Source organism: Lolium perenne, chromosome 4, assembly GCF_019359855.2.
Source record: "Lolium perenne isolate Kyuss_39 chromosome 4, Kyuss_2.0, whole genome shotgun sequence".
NCBI classification, from domain to species: Eukaryota; Viridiplantae; Streptophyta; class Magnoliopsida; order Poales; family Poaceae; genus Lolium; species Lolium perenne.
Window position 1 is genome coordinate 58,830,817 of NC_067247.2, and position 17,932 is coordinate 58,848,748.

A 17,932-nucleotide genomic window follows, 5' to 3' on the forward strand; every position below is an offset into this window, starting at 1 on the left:
GGAAAGTAAATGGATCTATAAAATTGATGGACTTGGATGAAATATCCTTGAAGAAGCTCGACTTGTCGAAAAGTTGTTTACGACAAAGTTCAAAGAGTTGACTACGATAAAATTAGATCTTCCGTAGCAATGCTTATAGTCTATGTGGATTATTCTAGTAATCACTACATATTTCTTTTATAAGATATGCTAGTAGGATGGCAAAATACATTACTTATCAGAAATATGTATACAACCAAGAGTTTTGCTGGTCCGTGGAATACTAGATAGCTATACAAACTTCAATTGGATGAAGTGAGTATCGCGGAGTTGGAATCTTCACCAGATGAAATAGTCAAAGAGTTTTTGATTTCATCAGAGACGATGAAGAGGCTTGCATTTGCAAGAAATTAAGTGGGAGCGCTGAGACATATTTATAATACTTTATGTAGATGACATATAGTTGGTTATAAATAATGTAATTATATACTTGATTAAAAGATTTCATTGAGAAATTAACTTCAATGAAAGGATATGGACTGAAACAAATTTAGTGTCAAGATCTATGAAGATAGATTGAAACACGTAATAATTTTAAGTCAAAGTACATAGAATGGATATTGAAGTAGTTCAATATAGAAATATTAAGAAAATGTTCTTGTCATGTGAAGGTTTAACAAGACTTGAGTGTATCTTACACTCAATGAGTAAAAACACATGATCGATTATAGATCACGAATAATATGTACACAATCAGATGTCCTGTGCTCTAAAAGTATTATGAGCATGTACCAGAATGATTCATGTGATGATCATTGAAAAACAGTAAGAATATTCTTGAGTACTTAAGAAGAACCAAGGATATATATATATTTTTTGTATGGGGTAATGACAAACAAATCGCTATAAGGTGTTGCACCGATATTTGTTTGGTCACATATAAAAATGAATTTCAAATCTCAATTAGGCTAAGTGTTGTTTAAAAGGTAGCACAATGAGCTAGAAGTTGTCTATGCTAGATTTAGAAGAGTTCTAAATGTTGTGACGGATTCTACAAACGAAGGCAGATTATGTCATTGTTTTGACAATGACTGAGGATGTTAAGTCAAGAAGTTCTTTGAGAACTTGGTGTAGTTCCGACAGAGTCAGAACTTTGAAGCTATATTGTGTGTGACAATATTAGTGACATATTTCAGACCGCGGAATTAAGGTTCCACCAGAAGACCAAACATATTTAATGCCAACTCATTTGGAAATAAGTGATGCGTTGAGACGCAAATGAATTACAAAATACATACGTTTCTGAGCGTGTCAGATCCGTTGACTAAAACCTCTCCCGTGAACAAAACATGATAAAGCACCGGAAGGCCAAGGTGTTATATCTTTACAAATGTAAACTAGATTATTGACTCTAGTGCAAGTGGGAGACTGTTGGAGATATGCCCAAGAGGCAATAATAAAATGGTTATTATAATATATATTTGTGTTTATGATAATGTTTACATACCATGCTATAATTGTATTAACCGAAACATTGATACATGTGTGTTATGTGAACAACAAAGAGTCCCTAGTAAGCCTCTTGTATAACTAGCTTGTTGATTAATAGATGATCATGGTTTCGTGATCATGAACATTGGATGTTATTAATAACAAGGTTATGTCATTGTATGAATGATGTAATGGACACACCCAATTAAGCGTAGCATAAAGATCACGTCATTAAGTTATTTGCTATAAGCTTTCGATACATAGTTACCTAGTCCTTATGACCATGAGATCATGTAAATCACTTATACCGGAAAGGTACTTTGATTACATCAAACGCCACTGCGTAAATGGGTGGTTATAAAGGTGGGATTAAGTATCCGGAAAGTATGAGTTGAGGCATATGGATCAATAGTGGGATTTGTCCATCCCGATGACGGATAGATATACTCTGGGCCCTCTCGGTGGAATGTCGTCTAATGTCTTGCAAGTATATGAATAAGTTCATAAGAGACCACATACCACGGTACGAGTAAAGAGTACTTGTCAGGAGACGAGGTTGAACAAGGTATAGAGTGATACCGATGATCAAACCTCGGACAAGTAAAATATCGCGTGACAAAGGGAATTGGTATCGTATGTGAATGGTTCATTCGATCACTAAAGTCATCGTTGAATATGTGGGAGCCATTATGGATCTCCAGATCCTGCTATTGGTTATTGGTCGGAGAGAGTTCTCACCCATGTCCACATAGTTCGCGAACCGTAGGGTGACACACTTAAGGTTTGATGTTAAAATGGTAGAACTTGAATATGGAATGGAGTTCGAAGTATTGTTCGAAGTCTCGGATGGGATCCCGGACATCACGAGGAGTTCCGGAATGGTCCGGAGAATAAGATTCATATATGGGAAGTCATTTTATAAGTTTGAAAATGATCCGGTGATTTTACGGAAGGTTCTAGAAAAGTCCGGAAGGAATCACTAAGGAAGGAGGAGTCCCGGAGGGACTCCACTCCCCATGGCCGGCCAACCCTAGTGGGGGAGTCCAAGGTGGACTCCACCTAAGGGGGCCGGCCACCCCCCCCCCCCCCCACATGGAAGGGGGGAATCCCACTTGAGGTGGGAGTCCCACCTTGGGTAGGTTTTCCTACTACATGGAAGGTTCTTGTGTTGGGGTCTTATTCGAAGACTTGTAGTCCAACACTTGGGGATCCACCTATATAATGAGGGGCATAGGGGAGGGGGCCGGCCACCACAAAGCCATAGCTTGGCCGCACCCCTTGTGGCCGGCCACCCCCTCTCCCAAACCCTAGCCGCCCCCTCTCTCCTCCTCCTCTCCCGCACGCTTAGCGAAGCTCCGCCGGAGTTCTCCACCGCCACCGCCACCACGCCGTCGTGCTACCGGATTCAAGGAGGAGCTACTACTTCCGTTGCCCACTGGAACGGGGAGAAGGACGTCGTCTTCATCAACACCGAACGTGTGACCGAGTACGGAGGTGCTGCCCGATCGTGGCACCATGATCAAGATCTTCTACGCGCTTTTGCAAGCAGCAAGTGATCGTCTACCGCAGCAATAAGAGCCCACTCTTATTGGCTTTGGAAATCTTCAAGGGTGAGTCTCGATCATCCCCTCGTTGCTCCCGTCTTCTAGATTGCATCTTGGCTTGGATTGTGTTCTCGCGGTAGGAATTTTTTTGTTTTCTATGCAACGAATCCCTACAGTACGTTGAGAAGTAGGAACCTGGCATGGTCCGTAGGATAGGATCCACCGGACTATACCAGCTTCGGGGACTAATGTTGGGGGATGACCCCCGGTGTGCCAAAGGCATGCCGAACTTGCCTCGTTTAGGCTATTGAGGTACCGGTTTAAAGATTATTCCGGACAATAGAGTTAAGCTTGTGGCTAAGTGAATCTATACCGGTATCCCAGGAGGGGTATACTGGAATATGCTAAGAAGGTACCGGACTACCGGTACGGGCTATACTGTAGCACGTCGGCAAGCTGGTCAAAGATTCTCTCAAGAGCTAGAGGACAAGGATGAGCGAAGCACTTCAACTTTAATCGAAGCTCTGAGGCCAAAGCAGAAGATGACGTAAAAGGCACCGGAGGATGTCACCGTTCCTGATTAAAGGTCTACCGGCGTCACCTGCCGCCAAAGAGGCTCTGTAAAGTAGTTTGTCAAAGATGCCATTAGGGTTTCTTCCCCTGTAAGCCAACCTCTCCCTATATAAGGAGAAGGAGCACACCCTTGCGCGGACACGTACCATGTATCTGATAGCCTGTAACCTAATCTGAGTATGGAATAGAGAGATCCCAAGTTGAGATAGTGCTTGTGTTCTTCTTCTTCAACCTCTGGCCAAGGCCAAGTTCTTCAGGAAAGCTATTGGTAATCCATCCGGAGTTCATCCCTGAGTTACCAAAACCCTCTCCCGAATCCTCTAGCGCACATTCGACCCCAACACAAGCCATCCTATGGCATCTGTCTGTTCACCACAACGACACATGGCTCTATGTTTCTCCGAAACGTTTGCCACAGTAATACGCCGTCACGTGACTGATTTGGGAAAATTTTGATCATGCCGCTGGCTGGACATCCACTTAAAATTCCAAATCTGGGTTGTCCGATCACTTAAAAGAATCAATGGATCACCTATTTTTGTCTTGTGATATCATGAATTTTTTTAGATGAGATTTCTATTATAGTATAGAAAGATGTGGGAAGTGGTTAAAAAATGTCACTAGAGGAAAATGAGGGTTACCAATCTTCTGGATATACCTATCAGTCATGTTCTAGAGGAAAATACTAATGATGCGGGTCATGAACATTCATGGATGTCGGTTGTATACATACTGGATGCTAGATTGATTGGAGGTCTGGGAGCAGACGAAGATCCTATAGACGATGGTGCTAATCCCCATCCTCTACCCAACATCCCCTTTGGTGGTATATGTGATGATCAAGATCAAGAACTGAACCATGATGCACACCATGATGAGATGGATATTAATGGCAACGCTGCTCCACAAGCACCACATGCTGCACCAGCTGCCGACCTGGATCCTATGATATACACACCACCGCTACACACGCATGACCATGGAACTTTTGCGCAAGATCTTGCTGCATCCTTGGCCACGGACACTCTAAATCCTATGATAGAAGCAGTTGACAGTTACGCTGCTATGAACAAACTGATTGTTGACTTTCTCCAGCATGCGCCGTCCATACTCAACAATATCAATCCAAGCCATGTCTTTGCTGCTCGTATCACCACATTTGATGTGGTTGATGTTGCCTCGGCAGCACGCAAGTGTCTGCTGACTATTTATGCCTCTAAACCATCTCATACTCTAGTTTGCACTGTTCAGATTTCTGAGATTGATGAAGAGTCTCCAATGCATCAGCCAGAGGGTAACCATGCGAATCACATGTCTGCACAAGATTGCTCCATTGAACAAGCCTGGAGGAAACAAACTACCCTAATGAAACTAGGGATTACCAATGCATCGATGATCATGACGCATCAGATGAAACCATGGATAACCTGTACAATGATCAATCTAAGAATTCAGTGGAATGTGATGCACACACTCCTATTAAGCGTAAATCTGTGGAACCAAAAGATGTGACTGAAGTTTGTCGCAGTACACGCATTGCTACACGAAAAGCTGGATACAAAACCAAGGAAGCAAAGGAGAAGGCTGAAGCGAGCAACTCTGATGATACAAATATATCTGTGCAGCAGGATCCCAAGAATAAAAAATCTAAAGGAAGAAACAAGAAGCTGCCCTCCTCCTCATCCTCGACTCACTAGTATAATGTCATTGATGAATCTGCTCCACCCCCACCAGATCTCCCGATCGAGACCATTCAAGCCATTGCCATCAACCAATGCAAAGTACCTCCTAGTGAGGTGACTGAAGACCGCCTCAACTCCACCAGTGGCTAATGGATCACAACCATCCCTCTTTTCATCCTGGCGCTCCTTGCGACCAGCTTTTACCTATTTTTACTTTATCATCATCCATCCATTTACCTACCCGTGACATTTGGTCGGTTGTAATAATTCCGAATCTGCTTTGTGGGCATTTACTTACTCAATATTGGAGTACTCACAATGCCACCTTTTATTCCATACAGTCCATCGTTTTTCCCACTCTATCATTGCATGTGATATGGATCCTATGATATCCTTGTTTTTGATGTTTGTGTTTTCTACCTTGCCTATCTATTTGACAATATCACGAGAGCCTTGCTCATCTGAGACACATATGACCAATTACATTGATCATATCATATCTATGTCATCAGCAAAGTCACCCAATGAATAGAAACTTGAACTTATTGGATTGGAACTTGAGGGGCATTAATTCACAACCTAGATGGGATGACATAAGGCAGAGATCAGAGGAAAGTAATTGTGCGATTATGTGCTTCCAAGAGACCAAAAGGGAACATTTTTATCTTGCTTACATGAAGAACTTCTGCGATAGAAAATTTAACTCTTTTGCTTATGTCCTTCCATTGGCAACTCTGAAGGGATCATCACTATATGGAATGGCAATCTTTTCAGTGGCACAGTCATAAGTCAGTCAAGCTTTTAAATTACTATTGAATTTAATTGCAACATCTTGGGTACTATTTGGACTATCACTAATATTTATGACCCAGCTCATGAAGAACATCGTGCAGAATTTATTGATTGGTTCATCAACATTGATTCGTCTTCTATGAAATATTGGATGATTTTGGGAGATTTTAACCTTATTCGCGACCCACAAGACAGAAGCAGACCCGGAGGAAATTCAAATAATATGCTTGCTTTCAATAGTGCCATTCTAGCACATGATTTGGAGGATATACCTATCAAAGGAGGTGCGTACACTTGGAGTAACATGCAACTACACCCGTTACTAGAGAAATTGGATTGGATTTTCACTTCTCCTGAATGGACTTCGGAATTCCCCAATACCATGGCTTTTCCATTGGCACACATTGGATCGGATCATATAACTATCCATATTCAAGTTGGATCAAACATTCCGAAAGCTCAAATTTTCAGATTTGAGAACTATTGGTATGATTTTGATGGTTTCATGGATGTGTTGTCCTCAGCCTAGAATAATGCTCCATATAAAAGTGATGATGCTTTATCACTGAATACTAAATTCAAATGTCTATGGTCTGCATTGAAGAAATGGAGCAGGAATATATCCCAACTCAATAATACCATTAGCAATTGCAATTACACTCTGGCTATGATGGATGGAATTGAGAATCAGAGAAGACTCACTACTATGGAAAATAATTTCAGGACTATACTCAGGACTCATACAGCCAAATTACTTGAAGCTAAAAGGATTTATTGGAAGAACAAAGCTAAAATTAGGTGGATAAATCTTGGAGATGAAATTTCAAAAAAATTCCACACCATTGCTACTCAGAGCTATAGAAAGAATTACGTCACATCACTCAAAACTGATGACAACTCTTATGTCACCAATCATGACCATAAAGCGGCCATTATCTGGAACTCATATAAGGAAAGACTTGGGGTCTCAAACCAATCAATCATGTCTTTCAATCTCAATGATATGGTCCATAGGCACAACCTTGATCATCTTGACACCCCTTTCACCAATGAGGAGATCATGGCAGTTATCAAGGACATGCCTACTGACAGAGCCCCAGGACCAGATGGATTCAATGGTTTCTTTATGAAAAAATGTTGGGACACTATTCAGCAAGATTTCATCAAGCTGGCTCATGATTTTTATCATGGACATATCAACCTTGACAATATTAATTCGGCATATATCACATTGATTCCAAAAGTGAATGAACCTGAGAATATGAATGACTTTCGGCCGATCTCCTTGGTTGGCATGCCAATCAAATTTCTCACCAAGCTCTTAGCCAACCGTCTGCAAAAAAGAGATTATTCCAATGCTTCATCAGAACCAATATGGCTTCATCCAAGGGAAGACTATACATGACTGTTTGGCGTGGACATATGAATATCTCCATATATGTCATTTATCAAAGAAGCCAATCATAATTCTGAAAATCGATTTTGAAAAGGCTTTTGACAAAGTTGAATATAATGCAATCATTGCTAGGTGCATTGCTCTTGGTTTTCGGCCCAAATTCCTTTCATGGATCAAACACATTCTATATTCAGCCTCTACCTCACTACTGCTCCATGGAGTCCCAGGGAAAAAGATTTTATAAAACGTAGTGTGAGACAAGGAGACCCCCTTTCACCACTATTATTTGTATCCACTGCTGAAATCTTACAATATGCCATCAATAATGCGTGGCAAAGGGGTATTATCAGCTTTCCCATCGATAATGATTTTGGACAAAAATTCCCTATTATACAGTATGCCGATGATACACTACTCATCATGCCGGCCTGTACAAATCAGTTGGAAAACCTGAAGAACATTCTTAATCAATTTAGTGATGCTACAAGGATGAAAGTAAATTACAATAAAATCTCTTTGGTGCCTATCAACATCTTAAAGGAGGAGGCACAGACTCTGGCCACATCATTTGGTTGCAAAGTGGAGAGTCTACCATTCACATATTTAGGCCTCCCTCTGGGTACCACCAAACCATCTGTTGATGACCTTATGCCTCTTGTATCAAGATTGGATAAGAGACTATCTGGTATCTCTTATATGCTCTCATATACCGGGAGATTGACCTTACTCAATACCACTCTGAATGCTATCCCTATGTATGCTATGTGTACAATCAAGATTCTGATCACTATTTTTTTTTGTACATTTTGAGAAAAGTGGCAGGCATTTTTTTATGGGCAAAAAAGGATGAATATACTCAAGGAAGATGTCTGACTAGTTGGGATATGATATGCAAGCAAATGGAGCAAGGTGGCTTGGAGTTCTTAATCTAAGAACTCAAAACAAAGCTCTACTAATGAAGAATCTATACAAATTTTATAACCATCATGATATCCCATGGGTGAACCTTATATGGCAAGCTTAGTATTACAACAACAACATTCCTTATTTATGCAACAGAAAAGGGTCTTTCTGGTGAAAAGATTGTCTCAGCATGATAGATGATTTCAGAGGTATGACTTCTTGTACAGTATAAAATGGAAAATCAGTATCATTGTGGTATGACAAATGGGATATTGATGGTTCAAAACAGATTCAATACCCGCGCCTACTATCATTTGCAAAGCATGACAAAATCACTATGCCTAAGGCTACCGACATAGAGGATATATATGATCTCTTTCATTTACCACTCTCTGTTGAAGCCCATCAAGAACTCAGGGATTTGCAATTGGAATTGAATGGTATAGACAGCTCGAATCAATATGTTACATGGAATTTCAGCTGGAGTGAAGCTTTTTTTTCCACAAAAAAAGTATACAAATCCCTTTATTGGTAATAATGAAGTGGCTAAACCAATCCTTGATCTATGGAAGACATGCAACATTCCGAGACAATTTTTTTTTTGCTTGCTTGCTCATGAACAACAGACTCAACACTAAAGATCTCATGTGCAGAAAGAATTTTTTGTGGAGTACAAAGATTGTGTACTATGTGATACATGCCCAGAGGAAACACTTATGCACCTATTTCTTTGAATGATCCTTTAGTCAAAGTTTTTGGTGGGCTATTGGCATAGAATGGAATACAGATCTACAACTAATAAACATGACATCTGATGCATGCCAAAGATACAAGCTGGACTTCATCATGGAAATCTTCATCTCTGGATGTTGGACTATCAAGGATCAGAGGAATTGCTATATTTTTAGAGACATTGCAACCTTTATCACATCATGTATCTCCAATTTTAAATCTTTCTGTAACACCAATCTTCATAGGGCTAGACCTAGCTTGAAGGAAGGCATGACCTCCTGGCTTGAAACTTTATGATTTGCTAGGCTAGGCTGATTGTTACCACCATCCACCTGTGCATTTTCCATTCATTATAATATAAAAATCGACAAATAGTAGGGTTTTTCCCTACTGTACAATTGTCAAAAAATCAAAAATGTCACTACACTTCGGATAAATAACTCAAAAAATATTGGGATTAACATGGTTAGTGCTACTTTTTTAGATGAGATTTCTATTATACTGCCCAGTGCCCACCGGCACCACCCTCTTATCTCTCTCTCCTCCACTCAACTTGTCCCCTGATCGACGCCGTCTCGTTTCCATCCCCTCCCCCACAGAAGTAGCCGACTCCACCATCCAGGCCTCCCCTGGAAGGAGCCGCCTCCATCTCCGGTAGGCTGCCCCTAATGAGCTCCACCTCCTCCGGATCTAGCAGATCGACGGAGAGGAACCAGGCGGCCATGGCGTCTGCTGCGGCAGCATGGGAGTGTCCTTCCTGCTCCTCTTCTCAAGGCAGCTCGGGAAGCTCGCCGGCCTCGTGTCGGCGTCGGCCAGCTCTGTCACCAACGCCGTCAAGCCGATTTTCTCTCGAGTTTATTTTTCCAATCTCACTTCTTCCTTTCTAATTCTGTTAGTTTTTGTGATTTTCTCCCGGTGAGTCGTGATGTTTATGATGGGGAATCAATGTTTCCTGTCCGAGATTTATTCTGGTGATTCTTGCTTCCTATTTAGCCTCTATTTTTCCCTAAGACAATCTTGTGATTTGCTCTTCCATTCTTTACTATTTGGCCTCCATTTTTCCGAACATAATCTGATCCAGATGCTGAATGTGTGATGGGCAAAATAGGTACAAATCCAATTAAGTATACCGGAATATTTTTGCCTATAGGTCCAGTGAACATAAGGGCATCTCCAACGGGGCGACGCATTTCAGATGTTCAAATTATCCACGGGTGTCCGTTTGCGTCGCCGGACTGGTCGTGCGTTCGTTTGCATCAGGGGTGGCTCCAGCGGGCCGACGCATTTCCGGCGCGGGCCAGTTTCGTTTCAGAAAAATCAGAAAAGAGCAAATTAGCTCTAATTTGCAAGAAACAGAAGCCTCAAATTATGTCAAATTGAGGTCCAAAATAAGTTCATCACACTTTGCACATGGTACGGCGCAAAGTGGAGTCCAAAAGGGGCACAACAAGGCCTGAACAGCATAAAAAGTCCAAAAGGAGGCCAAGGTGTTGGGCGCGTGGCGCGGGTGATCAGGATTTCAGCGCGCCTTTCCATGAACCAGGCCCTGGTGTCATCGTCGACGCTGCTCAAGTCGGCTAGCATGATCCTTGTGTCCTCTGCACGGGTCTTGGCCTCGGCGTCCATCCTTCGGGCCTCGGTGTCACACAGTTTGGCCTCGGCGTCTGCCTTTTTGGCCTCGACGTCCATCCTTTGGACCTCAATGACCTCTTTCATGAGGTTGAGGAAGATGGAAGCTGCGACCTCTTTTTCCAGATGCCTCTTCTCGTCCCTAGCAACCAAGGCGGCATGATTGTCGGCCATCATCTTCTCCAGGCTCTGCGTGAATGCAATGGCCTGTGCCTCCCGGGCTAGATCGACCTTGGTAGCCTTATGGCCTCGGGGACGAGGTGGAAGGGCTTGACGGCCATGATCGTCATCTTCCCCGTCGAGGTTGATCGTTGTCCCATTCTTCACAACTTCATCGTAGGCCGCAAAGCTTGTCCTCCACTTTTGCGCGGCCTAGAGCTTGTCCCAGCAATGGATCATATGGTAGCCTTCTTATGCACTGCCTTGAACCTCTCCAAGGCTCGGGATACCTGCAATCACGTCAACGCCGCTAATGATGTACATAGAATGATGTAAATAGAATAGAATGATGATGGTTGTCTCTTGTTTACCACTGAAATCACGCCAGTGCCGCTAACGGGGTTGTTGATGCAATGTTCGACGGCCGAGCAGAACTTGCTTGTCTCTTGTTTGATGTAGTTCCATCTTTTTCAGAGGGACTCTTCCGTGCGAGGGCTTGGGATGTGGTAGGGCGGGTGCATCTTCTTCTCGTTGTACTCCTACATGACCTTGGCCCAGTACACCTTGCCCTTTTGTTGGGCGCCATTGATACAGTCATGGATTGTTGCCAGCCACGCATCACACAAACACTTGTCCTCGTCGTCGATGAATCCTTGTGTCCTGTGGCTCTCCTTCTTCTTCGTAGCATTGTCTGTGGTGAGGACAGACTCTGTTGGCGCGTCCTCAAAGTTGTCGACGCACACGGGTGTTTTGCGTGGGCTGGATGGCGAACAGCCGTGCGCGATCGATGTCCTCCGCATCTTGCGTCGGTGCCCACTCATCATGCGGGCATGTCCCGGCCCCGTCGTCGCCAACGAAGCGGCCGCCGAAGATCAAGGTCTGGATGTCTGTCTCATTCTAGTCCTTCCAATAGGCCTACAAATGACCGGTTGTCAAACGCATGATACATGGCAGTGGCACACATTGTCAGAGCACACATACCGGGTCGTCCATCGTCGGGGCAGTCGCTACTATTTCATCAAAAAGGATGCAGGGCACTGACATGCTCTCCTCCGGCAGCTGGCGCGTCTTGTGTGTCGCGCCCGGACACGAATCACCATTTCTAGGCTTTCGATTGAGGTCGGGAACCGGCGCCCCGTTGAACTGCACCGACGCCACGCCGGACGCGAACCGCGTCGCCGGGTGGCCCTACAAGGGAGCGGGAGTTCCAGGACGCAGCTGGGAACTTACCGAGCTCACCGACGAGGCCGGAGGAGCGACACCGGCGATCCCCTCTCGCTTGACGAGCATGTAGCCCTCCGTTAAGGTCGGATGGAGGCCTACTTGCGCGACGTCGACTTTCACCTGCATCTGCCACGCCCGCTAGCCGGCGGCCGCTGCATTCCTCTCCTTCAGGTTCTTGCGCCGACCGCGATGCTTCGCGGCCTCGATGCATTTCTCCTCCTTGGACAACACCTTCTTTGCCGCCTTCGGCTTTGCGTCCCGGCCGCCGGTGGTGGCCCGCTTTGTTTCCACCGAAGCTACAGCCTCCATGCTGGCTATGGCCGTGGCTACGGGGGAGTGTGGGGCGGCGGCGGGTGCGAGGGTTACCTCGGCATCTATGGTGGTGGCTGCGGCGGCGAGGACGTCCATCGCTTCTGGACTGCTCGCGCTGGTCTACTTTGATTTTTCGCACCGGAATGGCAACTGGCGGGAATGTTATCGGCCTCCCTGCCACTGACGCGCGGGTCCTACGTCATTTTCGGTGGACACTCGGCGCGACCGCGGAGCCACTGCGGAGACGCAAACCTGGCCCATATTTGCGCCAGGTTTGCGTCGCCGCGAACGGCCCGGTCACTTTGCGTCGCCCCGCTGGAGCAAGACCCAGACGTATTTTCGATCACGGCGGACGCAAACGGTCGCTGGAGATGCCCTAATGAAAAAGGCCCAGGTCAAATTAACGTAAAAGAATTATGAACTCCAATTAATGTAATGGTTTGCTTCCTTTCCAGTTAAGTAATGTTTTGGAGTACTGGTCATGTACTAAATAATACTGAATCTGTATATGCTGATTGTTGGCAAGTAGCACCGAACGAGTAGCATATGGATATCAGAGCAAATAGTCCACAGATTAGAGGTGCTTTTTTACTGAATAGAAGAATATACGAGGTGTGTGTGTGTGTGTGTGTGTGGGGGGGGGGGGGGGGGGGTGTCTTTGCAATGTACACAGCTAGCTGCATACACATCTTAAAGCATAAATGAATGCCCAGGATAAGGCAGGGACACCCACATATATGTAGAGTGGGATTTCCGGTAGAGTAAAATCCATCAATAGTACTTGAACTTGTTGACCAAAATCACAATGGTCATCGTACACAGAAAATACAAGTTTACGGTCACCCAATACGAGTTGGTGCGTCACATACGGTCAGTGGTGCTGGTGGGGGGCTGGGTATTCGATCGTGGCGAGTTACTGGACCCACCTGTCAGCCCTTAACCGTGCACATGGACTATTTTGAAGTAATAAGAAACAACAGGGCTGAATCAAAAACAAAATAGCAAAGAGATAAGGTGACATCTCCAACCTCTGCCTCCACCCCCTCCTGCCCGTCCCATCTTGTCGCCGCAATGCCAAAACGCCGCCTCCGTCAGCACCACGAGCCCCTCCAGGCCGCCAACAGCTCTGCTTGCTTGTCACTGGAGCGTGTGTGCAGGGGCGGTAGAGTGGCGCACCGGTTGTGCGGGTCGCCGAGGTAGGTGCCGGTGGTGCGCGGGTGTCACGCGAAGCGCCGCTGGTGGTGTTGGGAGCCTGGGAGGGCTCAGCGGTCGAGGAGGGGCAGAAGAAGCCGATTGGTGAGAGAGATTTAAGGTAGGGGTGGTGGGCTGCGCCGCTGCAGGAGGATGGGGACTACGAGTGAGGGCGGCGGGGTGGGTCCTCCGGTGGTCGGAATCCACGCGGAGGAAGTTGCATTGTAAGGGTGCTCGAGAATGTCCAGGGAGTTGCTGTGGTTTGAGGAGCACGTGATTGAGCTCGTCGTAGAGCGCGTGGAGAGGGGACATGCCGCAAACGGCGCCGGGGGCCATTAAGCCGGTGATGCTCGCGGACCACTACCCCCTCTTGGCCATGATCTCCGTCGGGCGTCGGCCTTGCAAACTTCTCTCTCAAGAATACGCGGCCGAGCCTCAGCAGCGGCACGACGGCTGGCAAAGGCCAACGCGACCTGCTACTTGGTCGCGCAGGTGCAGTACCTGTATGTGCACGTGGTACGCGGGCGAGGTGTGGCGGCCAGATCTTCGTGCGCGCCTTCGGAAGTGACGACCACCTCGGTCGCATCTGGTTCGACCTCTCCGAGGTGCCGCTCCGGCCACGGGCGCCAAGGCCCAAGGCCGACGAGATGCAGGTGGGGCGGCGTGGACGAGCGTGTGCGCGTCCGCGCCCGGGATGCCCCTGGCGGCGATGGACGGAAGAATAGCGTTGGTGATGGCCGGGGCGTGCTAGACGTCGCCCAACACCAGCACGCTCCTAGTCCTCATCCTCCCGTCGTCGAGCCGGAACTGGGGCAGGCCGCAGGCCGAATGCGTCTGGCGCTCGTCGGTTAATATTTGGGTTACCGTGGTGAACTTTGACCGGTGCCCCACTTGTCCACAGTTGGTAGATGGTTCTTTATGTATAGACAATTGCTTGTAAGTTTGGGGGCCTATTTGCAAAAACAAATTCTGACAGTGGATCTTGCAGCTTGCCATGTCATCAAATACACCGCTCTAACAGTACCAGTGACCGTCCACGACACACAAACTCGTATTGGGTGACCGTAGAACTGTATTTCCTGTGTACGATGACCAAAGTGATTTTGGTTGACAAGTTCAAGTACTACTGATGGATTTTACTCTTTCCGGTAAATAGGCAATTTCCTTTTGCTTTCCTGTAAAAAATCAGTGGAAAAAATAAAGGAACAAGAAGAAGAAAAGTCCAGGCGCAAGTCAACCTGCACGCCCGCCGCCCCGAACTTGCTTCTTTCCTTGCTTGGTCCTCTCTCCCTCACGACCGCGACGCATTCCGCTCCGTCCTTCCGGCCGGTCTTCCCATGCTCTGGTATTCTCTCTCACCCGCATGAAGGGGCATTAATTTCTTCCTCACCATTACATCTTGGACCAACTTGTTGCTCTCGGAGGCGACTTGCTGATTCCTGAAATTTTATGTATATAAACCAGATGGATTCGGTGTAATTGAGCAAGGTGGGATTATATCATGAATAGCTTTCTTCGCTGATTCTAGGAAGCCGATTTTTGCTAACCAAGCCCACCTCCACGTGCGAGCGGACGAACCCAGCTAAGCCTGCTAATTTCGCTAAAAAAAAAAAGCTAAGTCTCCTAACCGTTTTTTTTGTCACTTATGTGGTGGTAGTGCTGGTAATATTTTCGAACTTAGCCTAAAAACGTACGGGTAAAATCGGTAAAAAATATCGGATCAAGGAAACAATCCTCCCTTTATTATTAGGTGTATATAATATAGATAAATATACATTGGTAAACTTTTTACTAAATTTATTTATACGCACTGCATTTTGATTTTCAAGTAGTATAAACAACCATTACAATCCACATTTATTTGGAGAAGGTGAAAAATAAGTAAAAAATTACACGAATCAAGTGCAGATTCAGGTCTAGGGAGAAGCAAGGAGAACATATAAAACGGGCGGCCGAGGCCAGATCTACTTGGTGAACTCGATGGCCCAAGCGTTGGCGTAGATGTAGGTGGCCTTGACATTGGCGAATCCGGCGCCCTTCGCCAGCATTTCGAATTCCCTCTGGTACCTCTCCTTTCCACCAGGGGTGTCCGTGAGCATGATCATGTCGATCGTGAAGACCGTCTGCGCATTGCGCGAGGCATCGGCCGGGTTCACTGGTAGGACACACTCCACTACGACCACCTTGCCGTGCGGGGGGAGTGCATTATAGCAGTTCCTCAGCAGCGTCGCACATTGCTCGTCAGTCCAGTCATGGAGGATCCACTTCATGAGGATAGCATCAGCGCCGGACGGAACCTCCTTGAACATGTCGCCGCCGATGTGCCTTACGCCAGGATATGGCGGTGCCTCGGAGATGACGTGGGGGAGGTCGAAGTTGACTCCGCTGAGTTGTGGATACTTGGAGGTAATGGCGTGGATGGTGGCACCGGTACCGCCGCCGATGTCGACGAGGGCGCGGAGGCCGTCGAAGCCCGTGTAGGACTCGAGGAGCTTCTTGGTGATGATGGTGGAGTGGTTCTTCATGCCCTCGTTAAACACGCGATTGAACCGCGGGTCCGTGCCGTGGTACTTGAACGCCGGCATCCCGTGCGCCTTCTCGAACGGGAGGCCGCCGTTGAGGACTGCGTCCTTCAAATGATACCTGCGAATTAAGTTGGAGATTCAGTTTACTACTAGTTACTAGTGGACTAGTGGTAACATACAAGTCTCCAGTGGGACTCACAATTATTGGTTCCAAGTGGTTCCAAGTCTCAACTAAAGTCAAAAGTTAGAACTTTCCTAGGCAAGCACTCCAACATGCCATTTTAAGAACCTATCAAGATAGCCACATACTCCTCCGGTCCGTTTTAATCGACCCCACGCACAGCGTATAAATAGTTAAATACACGTGATCTTTGCAGCTCATGCGTCGATTTAACGGATCAGAGGTAGTATATGTTCTTACATGATTATTACTACATGTCTGTTTAATGAAACTAATATGTTAAAAAAGATGTAGATTAAGCTCACCAGCTCTTCATAGTGACCTTATCGTGGCACATGAGGAGCAGCGCGGCCATGGAGACGCCGTCCTCGTTGGGTGTGAGCCACTTACATACCGGCGCGGGGCCGTAACGGCGGGCGAGGAGGCCGTCCTTACCCTCCTCCACCTCGCACGACACCACGTTGAACGACGCCAGCAGCCGCAGCATGCGGTCCACCATTGCCGGCGCGTCCGGGTTGGTAGTGGTCGATGGCAGCCGCGCGGCCACCTCGGACGGCGACAGAGCCTTCCCGCCGGCGCCCACAAGGATCTCTAGCATGCCTAGCTCGATGGCGTTTTTGAGCGTCATCGGCAAGATACACGCTGCCGCCAGCTGCATCGCGTACGTGCATGAGTCTTCGTCGTTGTTAGCTGCCGGGATGACGATCATTTCTGCGCCAGTGGAGCCCATGAGTTTGCCCTCTTCGGAGCTGTGCAGCCGATCGAGCTGCTTGTCTGGCTGGTGAAGGGCTTTCCCAGTGGGGATTATGTACTGGTTAGTGACCTATGCGCTCTTGTTGTAGAGAAGGTAGAATGAATGGAAGGGTTTATATAGGAGCAACGCTACTAGTAGTAGGTAGGGATATGGGTGAAAGATAGTATGAGGAAGCGTTCAACTCAATCTAGTTGAGCCGCACGTTGATATATTTATATAGAATGTTGCTTGTACAATCAGAATACTCTATTTCCCATGTATGCTTAGAAACGACAAGCCGTTTCATACCTATGCAAATGCCGTGAAACTTGTATTGTACTACTGTAGCTGGCAGTGTTGGCTACCCTAACCAGCGCCTGGCCCATGCATGCATGGTCGTGGTCGTGGTCGTCTCCGAACCACAGGATGTCGCCAACCGCTCGTCACCCGATCAACGGTCCCTGCGTCTCCACGAGATCGATCTGATGTCAGTCCAAACCAGCTGAACGAACGCAGTTTTTCCACCCACGTATAGATGTCTCGGTCTTATCTCTTCCCTTGTAGGAATAGTATTTGGGAGTGATGTTTTGGAACATGGGAGCACATGCTTTCTCTTTTGTAAAATGTATCTTACACACATTTTGAATTTCAAAAAAAATTGAAACGAAAAATCTGTACATACATTTTCAAGTGCTACACGTTCATAAAGTTGTTTCGTAAAAAGTCGACTTGTCATGTAACGTATGTAAAAAAGACAAAACTCAAAATAATGCTTTTTACAAGATAATTTTCTTTTTTTTTACATAGACCACAAAAAATATTGGATATTCGTGAAACTTGACGAACACATATATATTATGAAGATATACATGTAGAATTTTTTTTT

General features: G+C 46.1%; 1 protein-coding gene across 1 annotated transcript; it reads right to left on the reverse strand.

The window, feature by feature from the left end:
- Positions 1–15,379: 15,379 nt before the first annotated feature.
- On the reverse strand, positions 15,380–17,161 carry LOC127292657 (tricetin 3',4',5'-O-trimethyltransferase). Its single transcript, XM_051322102.1, has 2 exons — positions 16,619–17,161; positions 15,380–16,250 (listed from the first exon to the last, which is right to left on the reverse strand). The coding sequence occupies exons 1-2, from the start codon at positions 17,041–17,043 to the stop codon at positions 15,572–15,574; spliced, it is 1,104 nt and encodes a 367-aa protein (XP_051178062.1). The 5' UTR covers positions 17,044–17,161; the 3' UTR covers positions 15,380–15,571.
- Positions 17,162–17,932: the final 771 nt, after the last annotated feature.

Bases quoted from the DNA above. Each gene is read 5' to 3' on its own strand.
- LOC127292657 (XM_051322102.1), bottom strand. From the start codon at position 17,043: ATGGGCTCCACTGGCGCAGAAATGATCGTCATCCCGGCAGCTAACAAC. The intron at 16,251-16,618 runs GTGAGCTTAATC...CTTAATTCGCAG, and splicing joins AAGGTCACTATGAAGAGCTG to GTATCATTTGAAGGACGCAG.